General features: G+C 38.6%; 1 protein-coding gene across 16 annotated transcripts in view; it reads right to left on the minus strand.

Moving 5' to 3' along the window:
• PDSS2 (decaprenyl diphosphate synthase subunit 2) overlaps nucleotides 1–18,892 on the minus strand; it is a 303,253-nt gene that overhangs the window by 53,870 nt on the left and 230,491 nt on the right. For 12 of the 16 annotated variants that reach the window (XR_010322549.1, XR_010322548.1, XR_010322547.1 and 9 more), the window contains one exon: nucleotides 18,275–18,406. The exons of 1 other annotated variant lie outside the window; for it this stretch is intronic. Coding sequence is in view for 11 of the 15 variants with exons in the window: in XM_064289434.1 (XP_064145504.1) it covers nucleotides 18,275–18,406 (132 nt within the window). In the remaining 4 variants the exon portion in view is untranslated. 3 more of the 16 variants (XR_010322546.1, XM_023543129.2, XM_023543123.2) reach the window with 3 other exon arrangements.

Raw genomic sequence — 18,892 nt, forward strand, 5'->3', positions numbered from 1 at the left:
ATATTCTGTACAAAAGCAAAACAGCCAGCACTTGGATTGAGAGGATGCACAAAGGGATTAATTCCAAAGGTTTATATACCAGTCTCTGCAGACCAAAGGCAGACAGAGTTCCTGTTGCTAAGTAATGGATATACAATGTGGTCTTTTACTTTAAGAAACAAATGCTTTTTTATAAGTCAGGTAACAAAGAAGGATTGGATGACATAAATGAACTCTTTCTAATTTCCAACTACTGTTACCTGTACTTGAAAGCTGGATATGGGGAAATCTTTTCCCAAAAGCAGATAACTAATATTCCTCAGGAGAGTCCAGAAATTGCTAGAGACTGATCATCTCTACTTCTCATGTTATTCTTCCCAAATGTTACCAGCTACATTAGGAAATAACAGTAAACTTTAAAGATTTTCTTTCTAAACCTTCAAGGGAAACTGCCTTTCTATTTTTTTTTTTGAATAATTATAAACCTATAGAAAAGTTGAAAGAATACAATTGAACACCTATTTACCCACCACCTAGATTCACCAAACGCTAACATTTTACTACTTTTCTCTAGATAACATTTACTAATTGTAAGTCGTCATGATGCCTCATTAGGAAATACTTCAACACTTGTGTCCTAAGAACCATGACATTCTCCTACATAACCATAGAACCATTATCACATATAAGTTTAACATTTACTATAATATTATTTAAGACACAATCCGTATTCAAAATTTCCAAATCCCCCCAATCCAAGATCCAATTAAAAATCATACACTTCCTTTGGATGTCATATCTTTTTAATCTCCTCTAATCTACAACAGACTTCCCACTACCTTTTTTGTCTTTCATAATATTGGCAATTTTTTTCATTTTACTGTAAAAACATATATAACACAACATTGCCAATTCAACATTTTTCAGGTGTACAATTTAGTAATATTGATTACATTAATCATGCTGTGCAACCATCACCCATAGTCGGTGCCAAATTTCCCATCACCATGAACAGAAACTGCTTCCTGAACAATGACTCCCTTTTTCCCTTCCCTCCTGTCCCTGGTAACCACTGATAATCTCTGGTTTCTACACACTTGCCTATTCTTGTTATTTCATATAAGTGAGATCATATGATATTTGTCCTCTTGTGATCGACATATTTCACCACTCATGTTTTCAAGGCTCATCCATGTTGTAGCATGTATCAGGACTTCATTTCTCTTTGTAGCTGAGTTGTATTCCATTGTATATATCTACCACATTTTGGTTATCCCTTCATCTGCTGACGAACATTTAGGTTGTTTCCACCTTTTGGCTATTGTAAACAGTGTTGCAATAAACACCGGCATACTTGTATCTGTTTGTGTCACTGCTTTCAAGTCTCTTGGGTATATGACTAGGCGTGGAATTGCTTGGCCACATGGAATATTGTCAATTTTTAAGAGTCTAGGGCAAACACCCTGCAGCATGCCCCATATCCTAGATTTGTCTGATTGCTTTCTTATGATTACACTCAGGTTAAACATTTTTAGCAAGAAAACTACTAGGTGATGTCCTATACTTTTCTATTACATCAGGAGTCACACAATATTAGTACAGCTAAGTTTGTTCATTGTTTTCCTTTGCACTAAAGAAGTGATCTGCAAGGTGCTTTGAGACCATGTGACTATGGTTTCCCATTAGTCTATCACCCAATTGTTTTAACCAATGATCCATTGATGATCCTTGTTTGAATGAAGTATCACATTGGTGGCTGCAAAACATCTTTTGTCTCAGCACTGACAGAAATATCATTGGCTCCTTTAGAGAAAACAAGTCTTACTGAGAGTAAACTCTGTGCATTTACTCTGGTACTGAGAGGGGGGGTTTAGTTTACATGTAAAAAGGAAATCTGTTGGGTGACTGAGGGAGGGAGGGAAGCATGCCTCCATCCTCATCTCAGAATGGTTTGAGTATAGTGTATAAGGATTAAAAAGACATTTACTAGTCCTGAGGTTGGAGCAGACAGCTGAGTTTTAGTTTGGTAGTATAAGCAGGCCTGTATCGTCATGCTCTGCAAGTTGCAGAGCTGGGAAGGTAACAGAATATAAAGGTACTTTTATATTTCTTTGCTATCTGACAATTCTTGAATACTAATAAGACAGCACAGAAGGCATGTGCAAGGAAGTCAACGTCGTTCAGAACTGTACTGCTCGGGTATCTGACTTTACTATCTCTTTCATGCAGTAAGTCAGTCAACTTTTACAGGGAAATGTGAATAATCTCCGTGGAACTAACCTTCTCATATTCGTTCCCCCTTTTTTTTTTTTTTTTTTAGGCTCATTGGAAAAGCAGGAAGCACCAGAGGTGCAGAAGATTATGGTGCCCAATTTATTATTATTACTTTTTAATTTTTATTGTGCTTTAAGTGAGTTTACAAATCAAGTCAGTCTCTCATACAAAAATTCATATACACCTTGCTATATACTCCTAGTTGCTCTCCCCCTAATGAGACAGCACACTCCTTCTTTCCGCTCTCTATTTTTATGTCCATTCGGCCAGCTTCTGACCCCTTCTGCCCTCTCATCTCCCCTCCAGACAGGAGCTGCCCACACAGTCTCCTGTGTCTACTTGACCCAAGAAGCTAACACCTCACCAGTATCATTATGATTTTCTATCCCACAGTCCAGTCCAATCCCTGTCTGAAGAGTTGGCTTTGGGAATGGTTCCTGTCTTGGGCTAAGAGAAGGTCTGGGGTAATTCATTATCTTTTTAAAGCTTGCAGTCTACATAATAAATCTCTGTCTGCTCTGAGGCTTGTTAACCCTTTGCAACCCATTTTTCCTGATATCCTCTTTTGCAAGAGACATGAAACTTAAAATTGCATAGTTTGACCAAGAAAAAAAAATCCACCCAAAAAGGCCATAAGCAAGGAGATCAGGCTGATAGGAGAATCGAGTTGCTTCCTGCAACAATCACCTTGATGGCTTGCCTCAAGTTCACTATGTCCAAAGTCAACCTAGTTTTTTCACTTTCCTATTTCTATTAATTTTTTATTTCTATTAATGGCACAATTCTTCCTGTTATCCAAGTTCAAAATCCTGGTTTTGGTCTCTGACCATTCCTCTATGGTTCTCACTTGCCTGCTTCCCCCTATCAGTTTTCAGGTCCTATACATTTTCTCTCTGAAATGGGTTTTACACCTCATCCCCTAACCTTCCTTTCTCACTGCAAACATTCTGACTGGAACTTTTCTCCTCTACTTACGGTTTCCAAAAACTTTCCACCTACTTTCCTTGCCCCTAAGATCTCCTTGTTACTCTCATCCTATATGGCGTAGCCAGATTTACTTCCCTAAAACACAGTCCAGACCTGGCTTGAAAACTTCTAATGTCTACTCCATGAATTTGAATCAAGTTCATTTTCCACAGGCAAACATCCCCAAGTTTTTTTTTTTTTTTAACTGAGGTAAATTTCACATAAAATTCACCATTTTAATCATTTTAAAGTGTACAATTCAGTGACATTTAGTACATTCACAGTGTTGTACAACCATCACCACCATCTGGTTCCAGATCATTTTCGTCACCCCAAAAGAAACCCCAGGCCCATTAAGGAGTCACTCCCCATTCCCTCCTCCCCCATAGTCCCTGGCAACCACTAATCTGCTTTCTTTCTCTATGGATTTGCTTATTCTGGATATTCCATATAAATGGAATCATACAATATGTGGTCTTTTGTGTCTGGCTTCTTTCACTTAGCACGTGTTTGCAAGGTTCATTTATGTTATATCATGCTCCTATTGCCATCGAGTTGATCCTGACTCATAGTGACCCTATAGGACAGAGAAGAACTACTCCACAGGGTTTCCAAGAAGCACCCGGTAGATTTGAACTGCTGACCTTTTGGTTAGCAGCCGTAGCTCTCAACTGCTACACCACCAGGGTTATAGCATGTATCGGTACTTAATTATACTTTTTTAGGGCCGAATAATATTCCACTGTATAGATATAGCACATTTTGTTTATCCATTTATTAGTTGAATTGCATTTGCGTTGTTTCCACCTTTTAGCTTTTGTGAATAGTGCTGATCTGAACATATATGTACATGTCTTTGTTTGAACTACAGTTTTTAAAATACAGTAATTACCTATCATTTCAGAGCAATTCTTCATCTGTCCCTTATAATGCTCCAGGTTTCCCACATTCCACATTCTATTCAAATTATGGAAACCCTGGTGATGTGGTGGTTGAGAGCTACGGCTCCTAACCAAAATGTCGGCAGTTTGAATCCACCAGGAGCTCCCTGGAAACCCTACGCAGCAGTTCTACTCTGTCCTACAGAGTTGCTAGGAGTTGGAATCAACTCAACGGCGACACGTTTGGTTCTTTGGCATCCAAATTGTAATATCCCCTTCTTTGAGTACACTGCGTGCTTGTCTATCTCCATGCTTTTTTTCACTGTTTTCTTTGCCTAGGAATTTCCTCTATTCCCATCTTCGTTATGAAAATCTTCTTCCTTCAAGCACTATCTCAGGAATCACCTGCTTCACAAAGCCTTTCTTGACTTTCCAGAAGGGACACAAACTCTCTTTCCTCTGAGCTCCCTAAATGGCACCAATTATATCATTCCTTATATTTGTGTATTTCTCTTATCTCCTCTTTACTAGGCCACAGACAACCTTCAGGCTATATGCCCTGTAGTCAAGCACTTTGTTTAGTTTGGTGCAACAGGAACCCTTAGAAATATTTTGATTTAGGAGGTATCTGGAGCCATTTTCAATGTCATTGTAGTCTCACCTACAGTTCTTTCAAATGCCTACACTATACACCCTCTATGGTAGAGGCTAACATCAATATTATTCCTCTGAAACAACTCAAAATAACTTAGATAGAAGAATATCACACGTGGTATTAGTGAAACTCTGAATGCACATCTTCTCTTTTGTTTAAGAATATCCAGGTGTTATTTTCATGCACACTAGCCTTGCCTACCAGTCTTTGTTTTATTTTCTGGATAAGAAGTAATAGTAGGGTATCTAGGGACACGTGAGTTATAGCTTAGCATTGGTAATACGTAGTACGTTCAAGGTATTTTACAGCTGGTTATGATGGTGTCAGAATGTCAGAAACCTAAGTGACATTTCAGTACTTTCAGGAATACCAAGAAAATATAACCATAATTCTTATTTCTTCAGGTGACTTATAATGGCAGCAGAAAACCTAGAAGGATTATTAAACATAAAGCTTGCTGACCTGCAATAGACCCTGGACTCCCTGAGAGAGTCAGTGCTCTGTGGTTCTCGGAAGGATTCTACTTTCTTTTATTAGGAATCAAAATGGGGAGGATTCACCCTCCCCAGGGTGAATCACCCATTCACCATCAGTATTTTTACCCGATCATTATTTTTCAGCAGCTACAAATTTCAATTTAAAATTACGTTAAGGAAGGATCTGTAGAATTTGGTATGGAGACAATGCTCAACAAATATTTTTCAGCTGTCTCAGGTCAGGCTTGATACCCTTAATTGCCTCTTGTGAAAGGGTATGTTCTGTGTGCCTGTGACTATGGGTGTGATGGAAGAGGGCTACTAATCTTAAGATTTTTTGGGGGGGAGGAGGGAGTTGGGGAGAAGGTGCTCTTCTTCCTGGCTTCACGATAATGTTGAGAGGCACTAAAAGTATGTGATCTCCTCCTCACTTCCTTGTCCAGTCATTCGTTAATATTCACTCTCCCCAAGCAGGAAATCAAAAGGGTAGACGGGACATAAACTTGCCTGGGAAGAGCAGGGGAAGTAATTTTACATGTGGTTGTAAGAAATCACAGTTGACTGCCATCATTGGGAGCAAGGCTTTTCTATTTCTCAGTGTCAAAATCAGTACAAGATTCTAATACAGACAAATACTTTTCTTATAAAGTATCGCTCAGCTAAGAGACCTATTTCTTAGATTTATTTGAGAGTTGAAAGGGACCTTAGAAATGATCTAGTTTAAAGTCATCATCTTCCAGAAAATAATCATAAGGACATGAGAGAACGTGATTAAAGTTACATGGATGCTGGCAGAGCTCAGACCAGAATCCAGGTCTTCTAAATCCTGGTCCTTCAGGGGCCATTTATATAATACTGCCTTGACTCCTTTTTTTTTTTTTTAATTTTTTATTCCTGAAGGGTGACCCCAGAAGTGACCTCAGCACTGAGTAAAAAAGGGTGTTCAGAGACCATATTCTCGAGGATGCCTTGACTCTTCAATAATACAGGGCTGCTACCAAACAGCTTCATTCTGTGACGACCACACCATACATACTTTTTGACAAGTATTGATTGGATGACTACCCTTAGTATGTCACTCTGCCAAGTATGTGGGTAATTCAAAAGTGAATTTGCTATTATTCTTAAGGAATTTTAAATTTTGCAGTAAAATTCAAAATCTGGGGAGTAATATTGTTTTGTGCCGTTGAGTCGATTCTGACTCATAGCAACCGTATATGAGTGAGTAGAACTGTCCCATAGGGTTTCCTAGGCTGTAATCTTTACGTAAAAGAGTTGAACACCAGATTTCAAAGGGCGGCTTGAGAAGACAAAGTAAAATAGTACAATGACATGTGTACAGACCCGGAGATGGAAAACCAAAAGGAAAGAATCCCAAAACCACTGTCATCGAGTAGATTCTGACTCATAGCGACCCTACAGAACAGAGTAGAAATGCCCCATAGAGTTTCCAAGGAGTGCCTGGTGGATCCGAAATGCTGGCCTTTTGGTTAGCAGCCATAGCACTTAACACTATGCCACCAGGGCTTCCAAAAGAGAAGAACACACTCTGCATTTCTCAAGCTGAAAGAACTAAAGAAAAAATTCAAGCCTGAGTTGCAGTATTGAAGGATTCTATGGGGAAAATATTAAACGATGAAGGAAGCATCAAAAGAAGATGAAAGGAACACACAGAGTCATTATACCAAAAAGAATTTGTCGACATTCAACTATTTCAGGAGGTATCATATAAGGAAGAACCAATGGTACCGAAGGAAGAAGTTCAAGCTGCACTGAAGGCATTGACAGAAAAAAAGGCTACAGAAATTGATGGACTACCAAACGAGATGTTTCAACAAATTGATGCAGTCTATGCCAAGAAGTGCTCACACATCTGTGCCAAGAAATTTGAAAGACAGCTAACCTGGACAACTCACTGGAAGAGATCTATGTTTATGCCTATTCCCAAGACAGGTGATCCCACCAAATGTGAAATTATTGAACAATATCATTAATATCACACGTAAGTAAAATTTTGCTGAAGATCATTCAGAAGTGGCTGCAACAGTATATCGACAGGGAACTGCCAGAAATTGAAGCCGGATTCAAAAAAGGATGCGGAACCAGGGATATCATTGCTGATGTCAGATGGATCCTGGTTGAAAGCAGAGAATACCAGAAAAAATGTTTACCTGTGTTTTACTGACTACGCAAAGGCACGGCTGTGTGGATCATAATAAATTATGGATAACACTGCGAAGAACAGGAATTTCAGAACACTTAATTGTGCTCATGAGGAAACCGTACATAAATCAAGAGGCAGTCGTTCAAACAGAACAAGGGGATACTGTGTGGTTTAAAGTCAGGAAAGGTGTGCGTCAGGGTTGTATCCTTTCACCGTACCTACTCAATCTGTATGTCGATCAAATAATCCGAGAGACTGGACTATATGAAGAAGAACGGGGCATCACGATTGGAGGAAGACTCACTAGCAACCTGTGTTATGCAGATGAGACAATCTGGCTTGCTGAAAGTGAAGAGGACTTGAAGCACTTACTAATGAAGATCAAAGACCACAGCCTTCAGTATGGATTACACCTCAGCACAAAGAAAACAAAAATCCTCACAACTGGACCAATAAGCAACATCATGATAAATGGAGAAAAGATTAAAGTTGTCAAGGATTTCATTTTACATAGATCCACAATCAACACTCAAGGAAAAGCAGCAGTCAAGAAATCAAAAGATGTATTGCCATTGGGCAAATCTGCTGCAAAAGACCTCTTTCAAGTATTGAAAAGCAAAGATGTCACCTTGAAGACTAAGGTGTGCCTGACCCAAGCCATGGTGTTTTCAATAGCTTCATATGCATGCAAAAGCTGGACAATGAATAAGGAAGACCGAAGAAGAATTGGTGCCTTTGAATTGCGGTGTTAGAGAAGAATATTGAATATACCATGGACTGCCAAAAGAAGGAACAAATCTGTCTTGGAAGTAGTACAACCAGAATGCTCCTTAGAAGCAAGGATGGCAAGACTATGTCTCTCATACTTTGGAAATGTTGTCAGGAGGGATCAATCCCTGGAGAAGGACATCATGCTTGGTAAAGTAGAGGGTCAGCGAAAAAGAGGAAGACCATCAATGATATGGATTGACACAGAGGCTGCAACAATGGGCTTAAGCATAACAACAATTGCGAGGATGGCGCAGGATCAGGCAGTGTTTTGTTCTCTGGTACACAGGATAGCTATGAGTTGAAACTGACTAGATGGCACCTAACAACAACAACAACAACAATCTTTACGGGAGCAGATTGCCAGGTTTTTTTTTTTTCTCCACGGAGCTACTGGTGGGTTTGAACTGCTGGCCTTTCAGTTAGCAGCTGAGTACTTAACGATTGTGCCACCAGGGGAAGAGAGGATCACGAAAATACAGAGGAGGTAAATATCACAAAAAATTAGACAGAGAACACTAAAATTAATTTCAGGATTAATAAGCAATTCCCTTGAGATTTAGGGCAGAACATACCTCTCAAATGTTATGCAAATTGTGTCCTTCCTCTCTGACTCAGGGACATTCACAGAGCAATATCATTATCTTATAGAGCTTTACATAAATGTGCAATTTAGAAGATTAAAATAAGCTAAAGTAAACGGTCTTTAATCTGAAGACCAATAAGATCTATATGAAGAAGAAAGTGGTATTAGGATTGGTGGAAGCCTCCTTAACAACCTACATTATGCAGATGACGCAACCTTGTTTTTTGAAAGTGAAGAGGACTTGAAGCACTTACTGATGAAGATCAAGCCTTCAGTATGGATTACACCTCAATGTAAGAAAACAAAAATCCTCACAACTGGACCAATAAGCAACATCATAATAAACGGAGAAAAGATTAAATTGTCAAGGATTTCATTTTACTTGGATCCACATTCAATGTCTATAGAAGCAGCAGTCAAGAAATCAAATGACATACTGTTTTGGGTAAATCTGCTCCAAGACTTCTTTAAAGAACGGAAAAGCAAAGATGTCACTTTGAGAACTAAGTTGCCCCTGACATAAGCCATGATATTTTCAATTGCCTTATATGCATGCAAAAGTTGGACAATGAATAAGGAAGACCTAAGAAGAATTGATGCCTTTGAATTATGGTGTTGGTGAAGAATACTGAATATACCATGGACTGCCAGAAGAATGAACAAGTCCATTTTGGAAAAAGCACAGCCAGAGTGCTCCTTGGAAGGGAGGATGGCAAGATCTCATGTACTTTGGGCATGTTATCAGGAGGGCCCAGTCTCTGGAGGACTTATGCTTAGAAAGTTAGAAGGTCAGCGAAAAAGAGGAACACCCTCAAGGAGATGGACTGGCACAGTGGCTGCAACGATGGGCTCAAACATTGTGAGGATGGTGCAGGACTGGGCATTGTTTTGTTCTGTTGTACATAGGGTCACTAAGAGTTGGAATCGATTCGACGGCACCTAACAATAACAAAAATCTGAAGAATGTCAATTGATCTGGAAAACAGAATTTCATACCTACAGCAGAATGGCAAGCCCCTTGCATTACAGAAACTAACTTCTTAATTGCTTCAGAAGAATTCATCTTCCCTTAGTGATCCTGTTCGTGACTCAGACAGGCAGATGTAAGGCGAAGGGCCTGAAGTCGGTAGAGCAAACCAAAACAGCCTGGTGGGGTCCTAGAGGTAGGCAATTAAACTTCTTTCCTGAAGGATGAGGACGGAGATGACCACAGGGAACCTAAGTTAGAGAGTGGGACACAATCTTGGTTGGGTTTACTGACTTCTGGACAAGATTGATTGAGCTACTGTTTAATGCACAGGCTTTTTGAAAAGGATATCACTTTGAATATAAAATCGAGTTGGGAATACTGAGTTGGGACATTTCACCAGCTGTTTAGGAAATCATGGACTGCTCACACTGTCTACATTTACAACTTTATGTGTTTCCAATGAAACTTAAGAGTTAAACATGTCCCTTTCCTGTGCAGCTTTTAAAAAGTCTGTATCTATGCTACTCCCATTGTTGTTAGTTGCCATTGAGTCAGCCCTAACTCCTGGTGACCCCATGAACAATGGAATGAAACACTGTCCAGCCTTGTGCCATCCCCATAATCTGATCAGCTATGGATCCACAGGGTTCTATGGATCGTGCTCCACAGGGTTCTCATTGGCTGATTTTTGGAAGGAGATCAGCAGGTATTTCTTTCTAGTCCACCTTAGTCTGGAAGCTCAGTTGAAACCTGTTCAGCATCATAGCAACACAAAAACCTCCACTGACAGATAGGTGGTGGCTCTGCATCAGGTGCACTGGCAGGAACTGAACCCAGGCCTTCTGCAATGGAAGGTGAGTTCTACCACTGAACCATCACCGCTGTTTGTGTATATGTGGACATCCAAAAGAGAGTTGGTAGCTCTCATTTAACATATTCAGCTGTATCTAAAATATAAATCTAAATGTATTTTAATATAACCCAATTAAAGCTACGAATACCACCTGTATATATATTTTCAGTTCTGCTGTCCTAAAAACGCAGAAATACAACACAAGGATACAATATTAAACAGGTGTTTATTATTTCATTATACCATACTTCAACCTTTTTTCTATTTTTAACCATTAGATCAATTTTCACTTTCTTCCTTTTATAATTAATATTTTAGAACATTTCAATCTCGCAATTCTTTGTCCACATCTTGGCTATTTTTCTTAGGACAGATTCCTAGAAGTGGAATTACTATAACAAAGTATAAAAATTTTTAAAGTTAAAATATTTTTTATCAAAAACAAATATACGTACGGTATTTAAAAAGTCAAATAGTGAAGACTTCTAACAAAATAATCTAGTATTCTCCAGATCCTCTCTGTCCCTTGCCCCTTTCTTTAGCTATTTCTTCTGTTGTTTACCTTCATGTACTGCTCTCGATTTTAAAATTTTAGACATCTATTGGTCCCACGATGAAAGGAATATTTAGCTCTCTTACATGACTCCACCAAACATACTCTCTTTCTCTGCCCTCCTCCTATTACATTCTTTCTGGCTAAATCCGCGTTCAGCATTTACATTTTTTATGCTATCTAAATACTATCCACTGAGTCATGTGGAATATTATCATTACCTTTCCTTCCTTATACATTTAAAAAAAACTGCAGCTAATAACTCCCTCAATTTTTCCCATGTGCTTAGCGTGGCAGTTTTAAAACTTGGCTCCCAAATTCTTTGACACTCCTCCATCGAGCGGTGGGGCATATAACACTTTCCTTTGATTCTGGATGGGTCTGCGGCTGTTTTGTTAGAAGACTGTGGAAATGACTTTGAGTGACTTTTGCTGCCAGTCACAAGAGAAGATGTAGCTTTGGCCTTGTTTCCTGGAACGCTCATGCTTGGAGTTCTGAGCCAGTATATAGTACGTCTGACTACCCTGAGGCTGCCACGCTGTGAGGAAGCCAAGCTAAATAAAGGGGCCACATGTGAGTACTCTGATTGGCAGCCTAGTCTTCTAGACATCCTAGCCTAGGTGCCAGATATAAGCAAAGGGGTCTCCAGATGATTCTAGCCCCCAGTATCAACGAGCCACCTCCAGCCTTTGAGTCTTTCCAGCTGAAGCCCCAGACACCACGGGAGCAGAGACAATGCATCCCCACGGTGCCTTGTCAAAATTCCTGACCTGGAGAATCTAGGAGCATAATAAGATGGTTATTTTAAGCAGCTAAGTTTTGGGGTAATTTGATATGCTGCAATAGTAACTGGAACACTTAGTTTTCTAGTGGTTAAGAGCTCAGCTGCTAACCAAAAAGGTTGGCAGTTCAAATCCACCAGCCACTCTTTGGAAACCCTATGAGGCAGTTCTACTCTGTCCTATAGGGTCACTGTGAGTCGGAATCGACTTGACAGCAACGGGTTTATCATTAGCGTATTCGTAAATTCTCAGTATGGTCGAACACATTAGGTAATTTATCAGTTCCATTTTTTTCCTTCCAGATACTCCCCTGGAGACCACTGTCCTCTTGTCTCAATCTGGACTGGATATATAGCCATCAGCCTAGGACTTGCTAGAATGAGACATTGTAGCAGGTTAGTTAGGCATGAACTCTTTTTTTTTTTAATAATATTTTATTGTGTTTTAGGTGAAAGTTTACACAGCAAATTAGGTTCCCATTTAACAACTTTTATACAAATTGTTCTGTGACATTGGTTACATTTTCAGCATTCTCGTTATTTTCATTCTGTTCTGTTTCTACTAATCTAGCTTCCTTGCCCCTCCTTACTTTTATATCTTTGTTTTAGGGTAAATGTTGACTGTTTGGTCTCAGAGAGTTGATTGTTTAAGGAGCACAGTACTGATACTGTTTATTTTATAAGCCAATCCATTATTTGGCTGAAAGGTGACCTACAGGAGTGGGTTTAGTTTCAAGTTCAAAGGGTAATTTACGGTGATAGTCTCGGGGGTTCCTCTAGTCTCTATTGGTCCAGCAAGTTTGACCTTTTCTAGGAATTTGAGTTTTGTTGTACATATTTTTCCCATTCTACCTGGGACTTCTCTTGTGTCCCTGGTCAGAATGGTTGGTAGTAGTAGCTGGGCACCTTCTAGTTCTTCTAGTCTCAGGCTTGAAGAGGCTTTAGTTCCTGTGGGCTATTAGTCCTGTGGATTAGTTTCTTCTTTGAGTCTTTGGCTTCCTTCATTCTCTTTTGCTCCAGGCGAATAGGGACCACATGGCCACTCATAAGCTTTTAAGACCCCAGACGTTACTCATCAAACTAGGATGTAGAACATTATCTTTATGAATTATGTTATGTCAATTGACTGAGTTGTCCCATGGGACTATGGTGCTAAGCCTTCTAACCCAGTAAACCAATCCCACGAGGTGTTCGGCTATGTCTGGGAAGTCTCTGTAACTGTGCCCCTTATGTGCTTTATTATATATGTAAATATATATGCAGCACACACAAATGTGTATATACATATGCCTACAGATATACCTATACATGCACGCGCATGTACTCACATATGTCTTCCTATACAAATATATGCATACATATCTACCTATGTAACCACATGCTTATTTTTTGGTTATTACTGTTGTTGCAAAATTGTATATGTTATAGCATTTACCAAAATTGTCCCTTATTCTTGTGTACTTCTTAGTGTCTTCATTTACTTCGGTCAAGTTATACAGATTTCACCCATATCTGGTATTACCAAAAATAACAACTGTCTACTATCCAAAAAGTGATTTCCCTTCTATCCCCCTCCAGTCCCTGGAAACCATCAAAGAATATTGCTTTTTGTATGTATACCTATTCTTAACTTTTTATAAAAGTGAGACCATACAATATTTGTCCTTTTGTGATTGGCTTATTTCACTCAGCACAATGCACATCAGATTTATCCAAGTTAGAAATATTTTGAGGATTCCTCATTATTCTGTATAGTTGTTTAACATTCCATTGTATGTATGTACCAGTTTGCTTATCCATCCATTGATGGGCACCTAGGTTGTTTCCATCTTTTTGCTATTGTGAATAATGCTGCAAGGAACATAGGAGTGTATATATCTATTTATGTCACTGCTCTTATATCTCTAAGACATATACCTAGGAGTGGGATTGCTGGATCATAGCTTTTTACAAAAGCGCCATACAGTTTTCCACAGTGGTTGTACCATTTTACAATCCCACCAGCAGTGATAAGAGTTCCAATCTTCCCACAATCTCACCAGCATTTGTTGTCTTGTTTTTGATCGGTACCATTTTTGCAGGGGTGAGATGGCATCTCATTGTAGTTTTGATTTGCATCTGTCTAATGGCTAATGATTGTGAGCATCTTTTCATGTTGTTTGTTAGCTTCCTGAATGTTCTTTTTGGTGAAATGTCTGTTCATGTCCTTTGCCCATTTTTTTTGTTGACTGTTTATCTTTTTTGTTGAGTTGTTGAAGTTTTCTATATATTTTAGAGATTAGACCCTTATCAGATACATTGTTGCCAAAGATTTTTTCCCAATCTGTAGGCTCTCTTTTTACTCTTTTGGTAAAGTCTTTGATGAGCAAAGGTATTTAATTTTTAGGAGGTCCCAGTTATCTAATTTGTAAAGATATGAACTTTTGTTGCCAGGCTGCCTTGGTTTGAATCCTGGCTCCTCTACTTGCCAGCTGCCTGACTGCAGGTAAATTAGTTAATCTCTCTGTAGTCAGATTTCTCATTAGAATAGTGCTGAGCACATAGTAAGTGCCATTATTGTTGCTGTTATTCTTCCTTTCACATCATCCTGGGAATTTCATTGTTCCATGCCTATGTCTGATCCCCTGATTCCTAGATTCCATGTCTTTAATTTTCTTGGTTACTCTTGATGGAATGCATCATTCCCTCCTTGAAAAAAAAAGGTTAAGTTTTTAAACCCTTCTATATCTGTTTGAGTTTTATAATTCAGTATCACACCTGACGTTAAAATGGCTGGCATAAATTCCTAAGTTTGAAACAATTTTCTCTCTGAATTTTGAAGGTATTACTCCATTGAAGCTCTCGATGTCACTACTGAGAGGCTATTCTGATTTGTGATCCTTTCTACATAGGTTCTTTTTTTTAAGTATTTAGGATCTCTTCTTTATCTATATTGTTCCAAAATTTGATAATGATGTGCCTTGGTGTTATGGATTGAATTGTGTCCCCCACAAAATATGTGTTGGAATTCCTAATCTCTCTGCCTATGGTTATAATCCCATTTGGGAACGGGTTGTCTTTGTTATGCTATTGAGGCAAGATTAGTGCAGGGTGTGTCTTGAGTTAATCTCTTTTGAGATATAAAAGAGATTAAATAAGCAAGCAAGAGAAGCAGAGACAGGGGAAGACAGAAGCCAAGCCACATGAAGATCGCTCAGGAGCAGAAGGCCAAAAGAGGTAAGGACCTCGTCCAAAGCCAACAGAGAGAAGTGTTCTTGCAAAGCTGGCACCCTGAATTCGAACTTCTACCTTTTAAACTGTGAGAAAATAAATTTCTGTTTGTTAAAGAAATCATCATATAACAGAAATACCCACTTGGATTTCTTAGTTATCTACTGCTGCTATAACACAAATAACCACTTGTGGTATTTGTTATAGCAGCAGTAGATAACTAAGTCACCTGGTGTGAGTCTTTTTAAATTCACTGTTAGGGAACCGTTTTAATTTGGAAACTCAGGTCCTTGAGTTCTCAGAACTTTTCTCTTTGTATTTCTTTGTTAATTTTCTTAGCTTCATTTTTCTGTTCTCTCTTTCTGGGACTTTTAATAAATGTAGGACCATCTGAATTAATCCTCTATTTTTCTTCTATTTTCTGATTGTCTTTTTGTTCAACTTTCTGGGAAACTTTTTCTTCCATCCTTCTATTGATTTTTAAGATTTCTGCTATTACATTTTTATATTTTATAATTCTGATTTCTTGTTCTTTGATTGTCCATTTATATACAGCATCTGTTCTGACTTCATTGATTCAGTATCTTGCCTCACAGAATCTATTGATTATAATACTTTTGAAAATATCTTTCCTTGTATTATCTCTGTATCCTCTAAATTCCCTTATAACAGTTTTCGTCTCTTTTTTTTTTAATTGTGCTTTAGGTGAAAGTTTACAGCTCAAGTTAATTTCTCATACAAAAATTTATACACATATTGTTATGTGACATTAGTTGTGATCCCTAAAATGTGACAGCGCGCCCCCCCCCACCTTTTCACCCCAGGTTTCCCGTGTCCATTCAATCGGTTCTTGCCTCTTCCTGCCTTTTCATCCTGCCTCCGGACAGGAGCCGCCCATTTAGTCTCGTGCATCTGCTTGAACTAAGAAGCACACTCTTCACGAGTATTATTTTATGTTTTATATCCAGTCTAAACTTTGTCTGAAGAGTGGGCTTCCGGAATGGTTTTAGTTCTGGGTTCACAAAGCATCCAGGAGCCATGGATTCAGAGGTTCCTCCAGTCTCAGTCAGACCATTAAGTCTGGTCTTTTTACATGAGTTTGAGTTCTGCTCCATACTTTTCTGTCAAGGACTCTCTGTTGTGTCCCCTGTCAGGGTGGTCACTGACAGTAGCTTTTTAAGGAAGCACCAAATCATTTTCCAAAGTGGTTGCACCATTTTATATTCCCACCAACAGTGCATAAGTGTTCCAGTCTCTCCAACATTAATTATTTTGTGCTTTTTGGATTAATGCTAGTCTTGCTGGGGTAAGATGGTATCTCATTGTAGTTTTGATTTACATTTTTCTAATGGCTAATGACCGTGAGCACCTCCTCATGTATTGTTAGCTACCTGAATGTCTTCTTTGGTGAAGTATCTGTTTATATTCTTTGCCCATTTTTTAATTGGGTTATTTGTTTTTTTGTTGTTGAGGTGTTGTAGATTTTAGAGATTACACCCTTATCAGATATGTTGCAGGCAAAAACTTTTTCCAAGTCTGTAGGCAGTCTTTTTACTCTTTTGATGACCATAACTGTTTGATTTTTAGGAGCTCCCAGTTATCTAATTTGTCTTCTAGTATTTGTGCGTTGTTAGTCATGGGTTTGGATTCTCTTTATGCCGTGTATTAGGGCTCCTAGTGTTGTCCCTATTTTTTCTTGCATGATCTTTATTGTTTCAGATTTATATTTAGGTCTTTGATCCATTTTGAGTTAGTTTTTGTACATGGTATGAGGTACGGGTCTTGTATCATTTTTTTGCAGATAGATATCCAGTTATGCCAGTACCATTTGTTAAAGAGGCTGTCTTTTCCCCATTTAACGGACTTCGGGCCTTTGTCAAATATCAGCTGCTCATACGTAGATGAATTTATGCCTGGGTTCTCAATTCTGTTCCATTGGTCTATGTATCTGTTGTTGTATCAGTATCAGGCTGTTTTGACTACTGTGATCATATAATAAGTTCTAAAATCAGGTAGTGTGAGGCCTCCCACTTTGTTCTTCTCCTTCAGTAACGCTTTACTTATCCAGGGCCTCTTATCAGTTTGTTTTTGACTCATTTTTTCATGTTAGAGGCTTTTTTCAAATGCCCAGTGGTCCTCTATTACCTATGCTACTTCAGAGTGAGGCAGCTGGAAATTCTGGATGAGGCTCATCAACTGGTGGGCCTCACTGCAGTAGATCAGGGCTATGGCATGTTTACTGAGGGAGCCCTAAACACACACCTCTGCAGGTCTTTTCTTCTCCTAGGTTTGACAGTTTTCTAGGTGGTGAATATGAGGGATCTTAAGCTAACTGCCAGTATTTGGGAGCCAACAGTGGAAGAGGATTGGAGGGGAGAGATCTTATCTTTCAGAATGCAGATATTTGCTTAATGCCTATGCTTTAAGTAAGGTGGTCACCCCTACCCTCAACTATGCCCAGAGCCTCAGATCAACCTAATCAATTAGAGCCATGAAGTTAAATAAATGTCATAAGACTTCAGACAAAAGGGTAAGAACTTCTTGCACCAGAATTGCCGGATTAAAAGAAAACAAAAAAGTTCCTTCCCATCTTCCACCCCTTCAAAAAACAAAAAGCAAAAAGCAGTGAAAAAAGTGGGAAATTTGCCCAATTCAAGCCCCTTTCCCCCTTCCACTTCACCATGAGTTTTTCTCTGATAATGCCTCAGAACTCATTCAGGGTCCAAGTTTGTTTTAAAATAACCCAATGAGATGACAGACGGAGCTCCTGGAATTCTGCAGCTTGTGCTCAAGTCTACAGATGGGAAATTGCCGTCAGTTAAAGGGTGGTGCTATTATCACTGCCCAATTTTTGAAAGCTTTTAGAAAAATAAAATCCTCTGAGTTAATTAGCATTCACCACAGGCACTAGTCTTGTGTTGCAGTGTTCTAACAACTCAGATAATAAGAAAACACAGTATTGCAGCTTCTAACTTTCAAGCTAACGCTTGACCTCTTAAAAATGTAGATTTTAAAGGAAGGATTTTACCTGTTACAAGTGTATGCTCTTAAATGGCTGAACTCTAGCCTTAAATCATCATCAAATATGAATTATGTTCTAAAATAAACTAAATACTAAAAAAAAAGGGTCCCTTAAAATAGAAGTAATTTCATTTTACCTCTCCGATCTGCTTAATCCACGAATCTCTTCCAAGAAACTCCTGATGTAAGACTACGGGAGCTGAATTTAGATTAAATGCCATGGAATCACTTGTCTTTTCTTTAATAAAAGGCTGGAGGTCAGAATTGATCTAGAAGGGGCAGTCAAAAGAGTTAAGTCAGTGTAATGCACATACACTAGTATGTGTTAGTCATATTCTGAAAGCGCTAGTTAATGCAGTGAAAAATGAACCTTAAGGAATGCGGTTTTAGTTATATTTTAACAAGCAAAAAACATTTCAGATGATTAACAATAACCTTTAGCACTGTTTAAAATGTTTTTTCCCTAACACATTCCCTTTTTATTTGGCAATAGCTTTAATTCTATTTTTTAAGTTAAAAGTAAGGACTTAGATAAGGATTTAATAAATGTAATTATCCAATAAACTAAAATTTAAAAAATATGCAAAAACCTAACATGGAGATGTTGTGTATATATGTGTGTGTGTATACCCTCTTCTGAGTTAAATAACGTTTGAGAACCATATATTCAATGAGATTTTAAAATTACACATACAGAGAAGCCATAACACAGCACTTAATTTTGGGATATTTTATACTTCATTATGCCCATTATT

Source organism: Loxodonta africana, chromosome 1, assembly GCF_030014295.1.
Source record: "Loxodonta africana isolate mLoxAfr1 chromosome 1, mLoxAfr1.hap2, whole genome shotgun sequence".
NCBI lineage: Eukaryota > Metazoa > Chordata > Mammalia > Proboscidea > Elephantidae > Loxodonta > Loxodonta africana.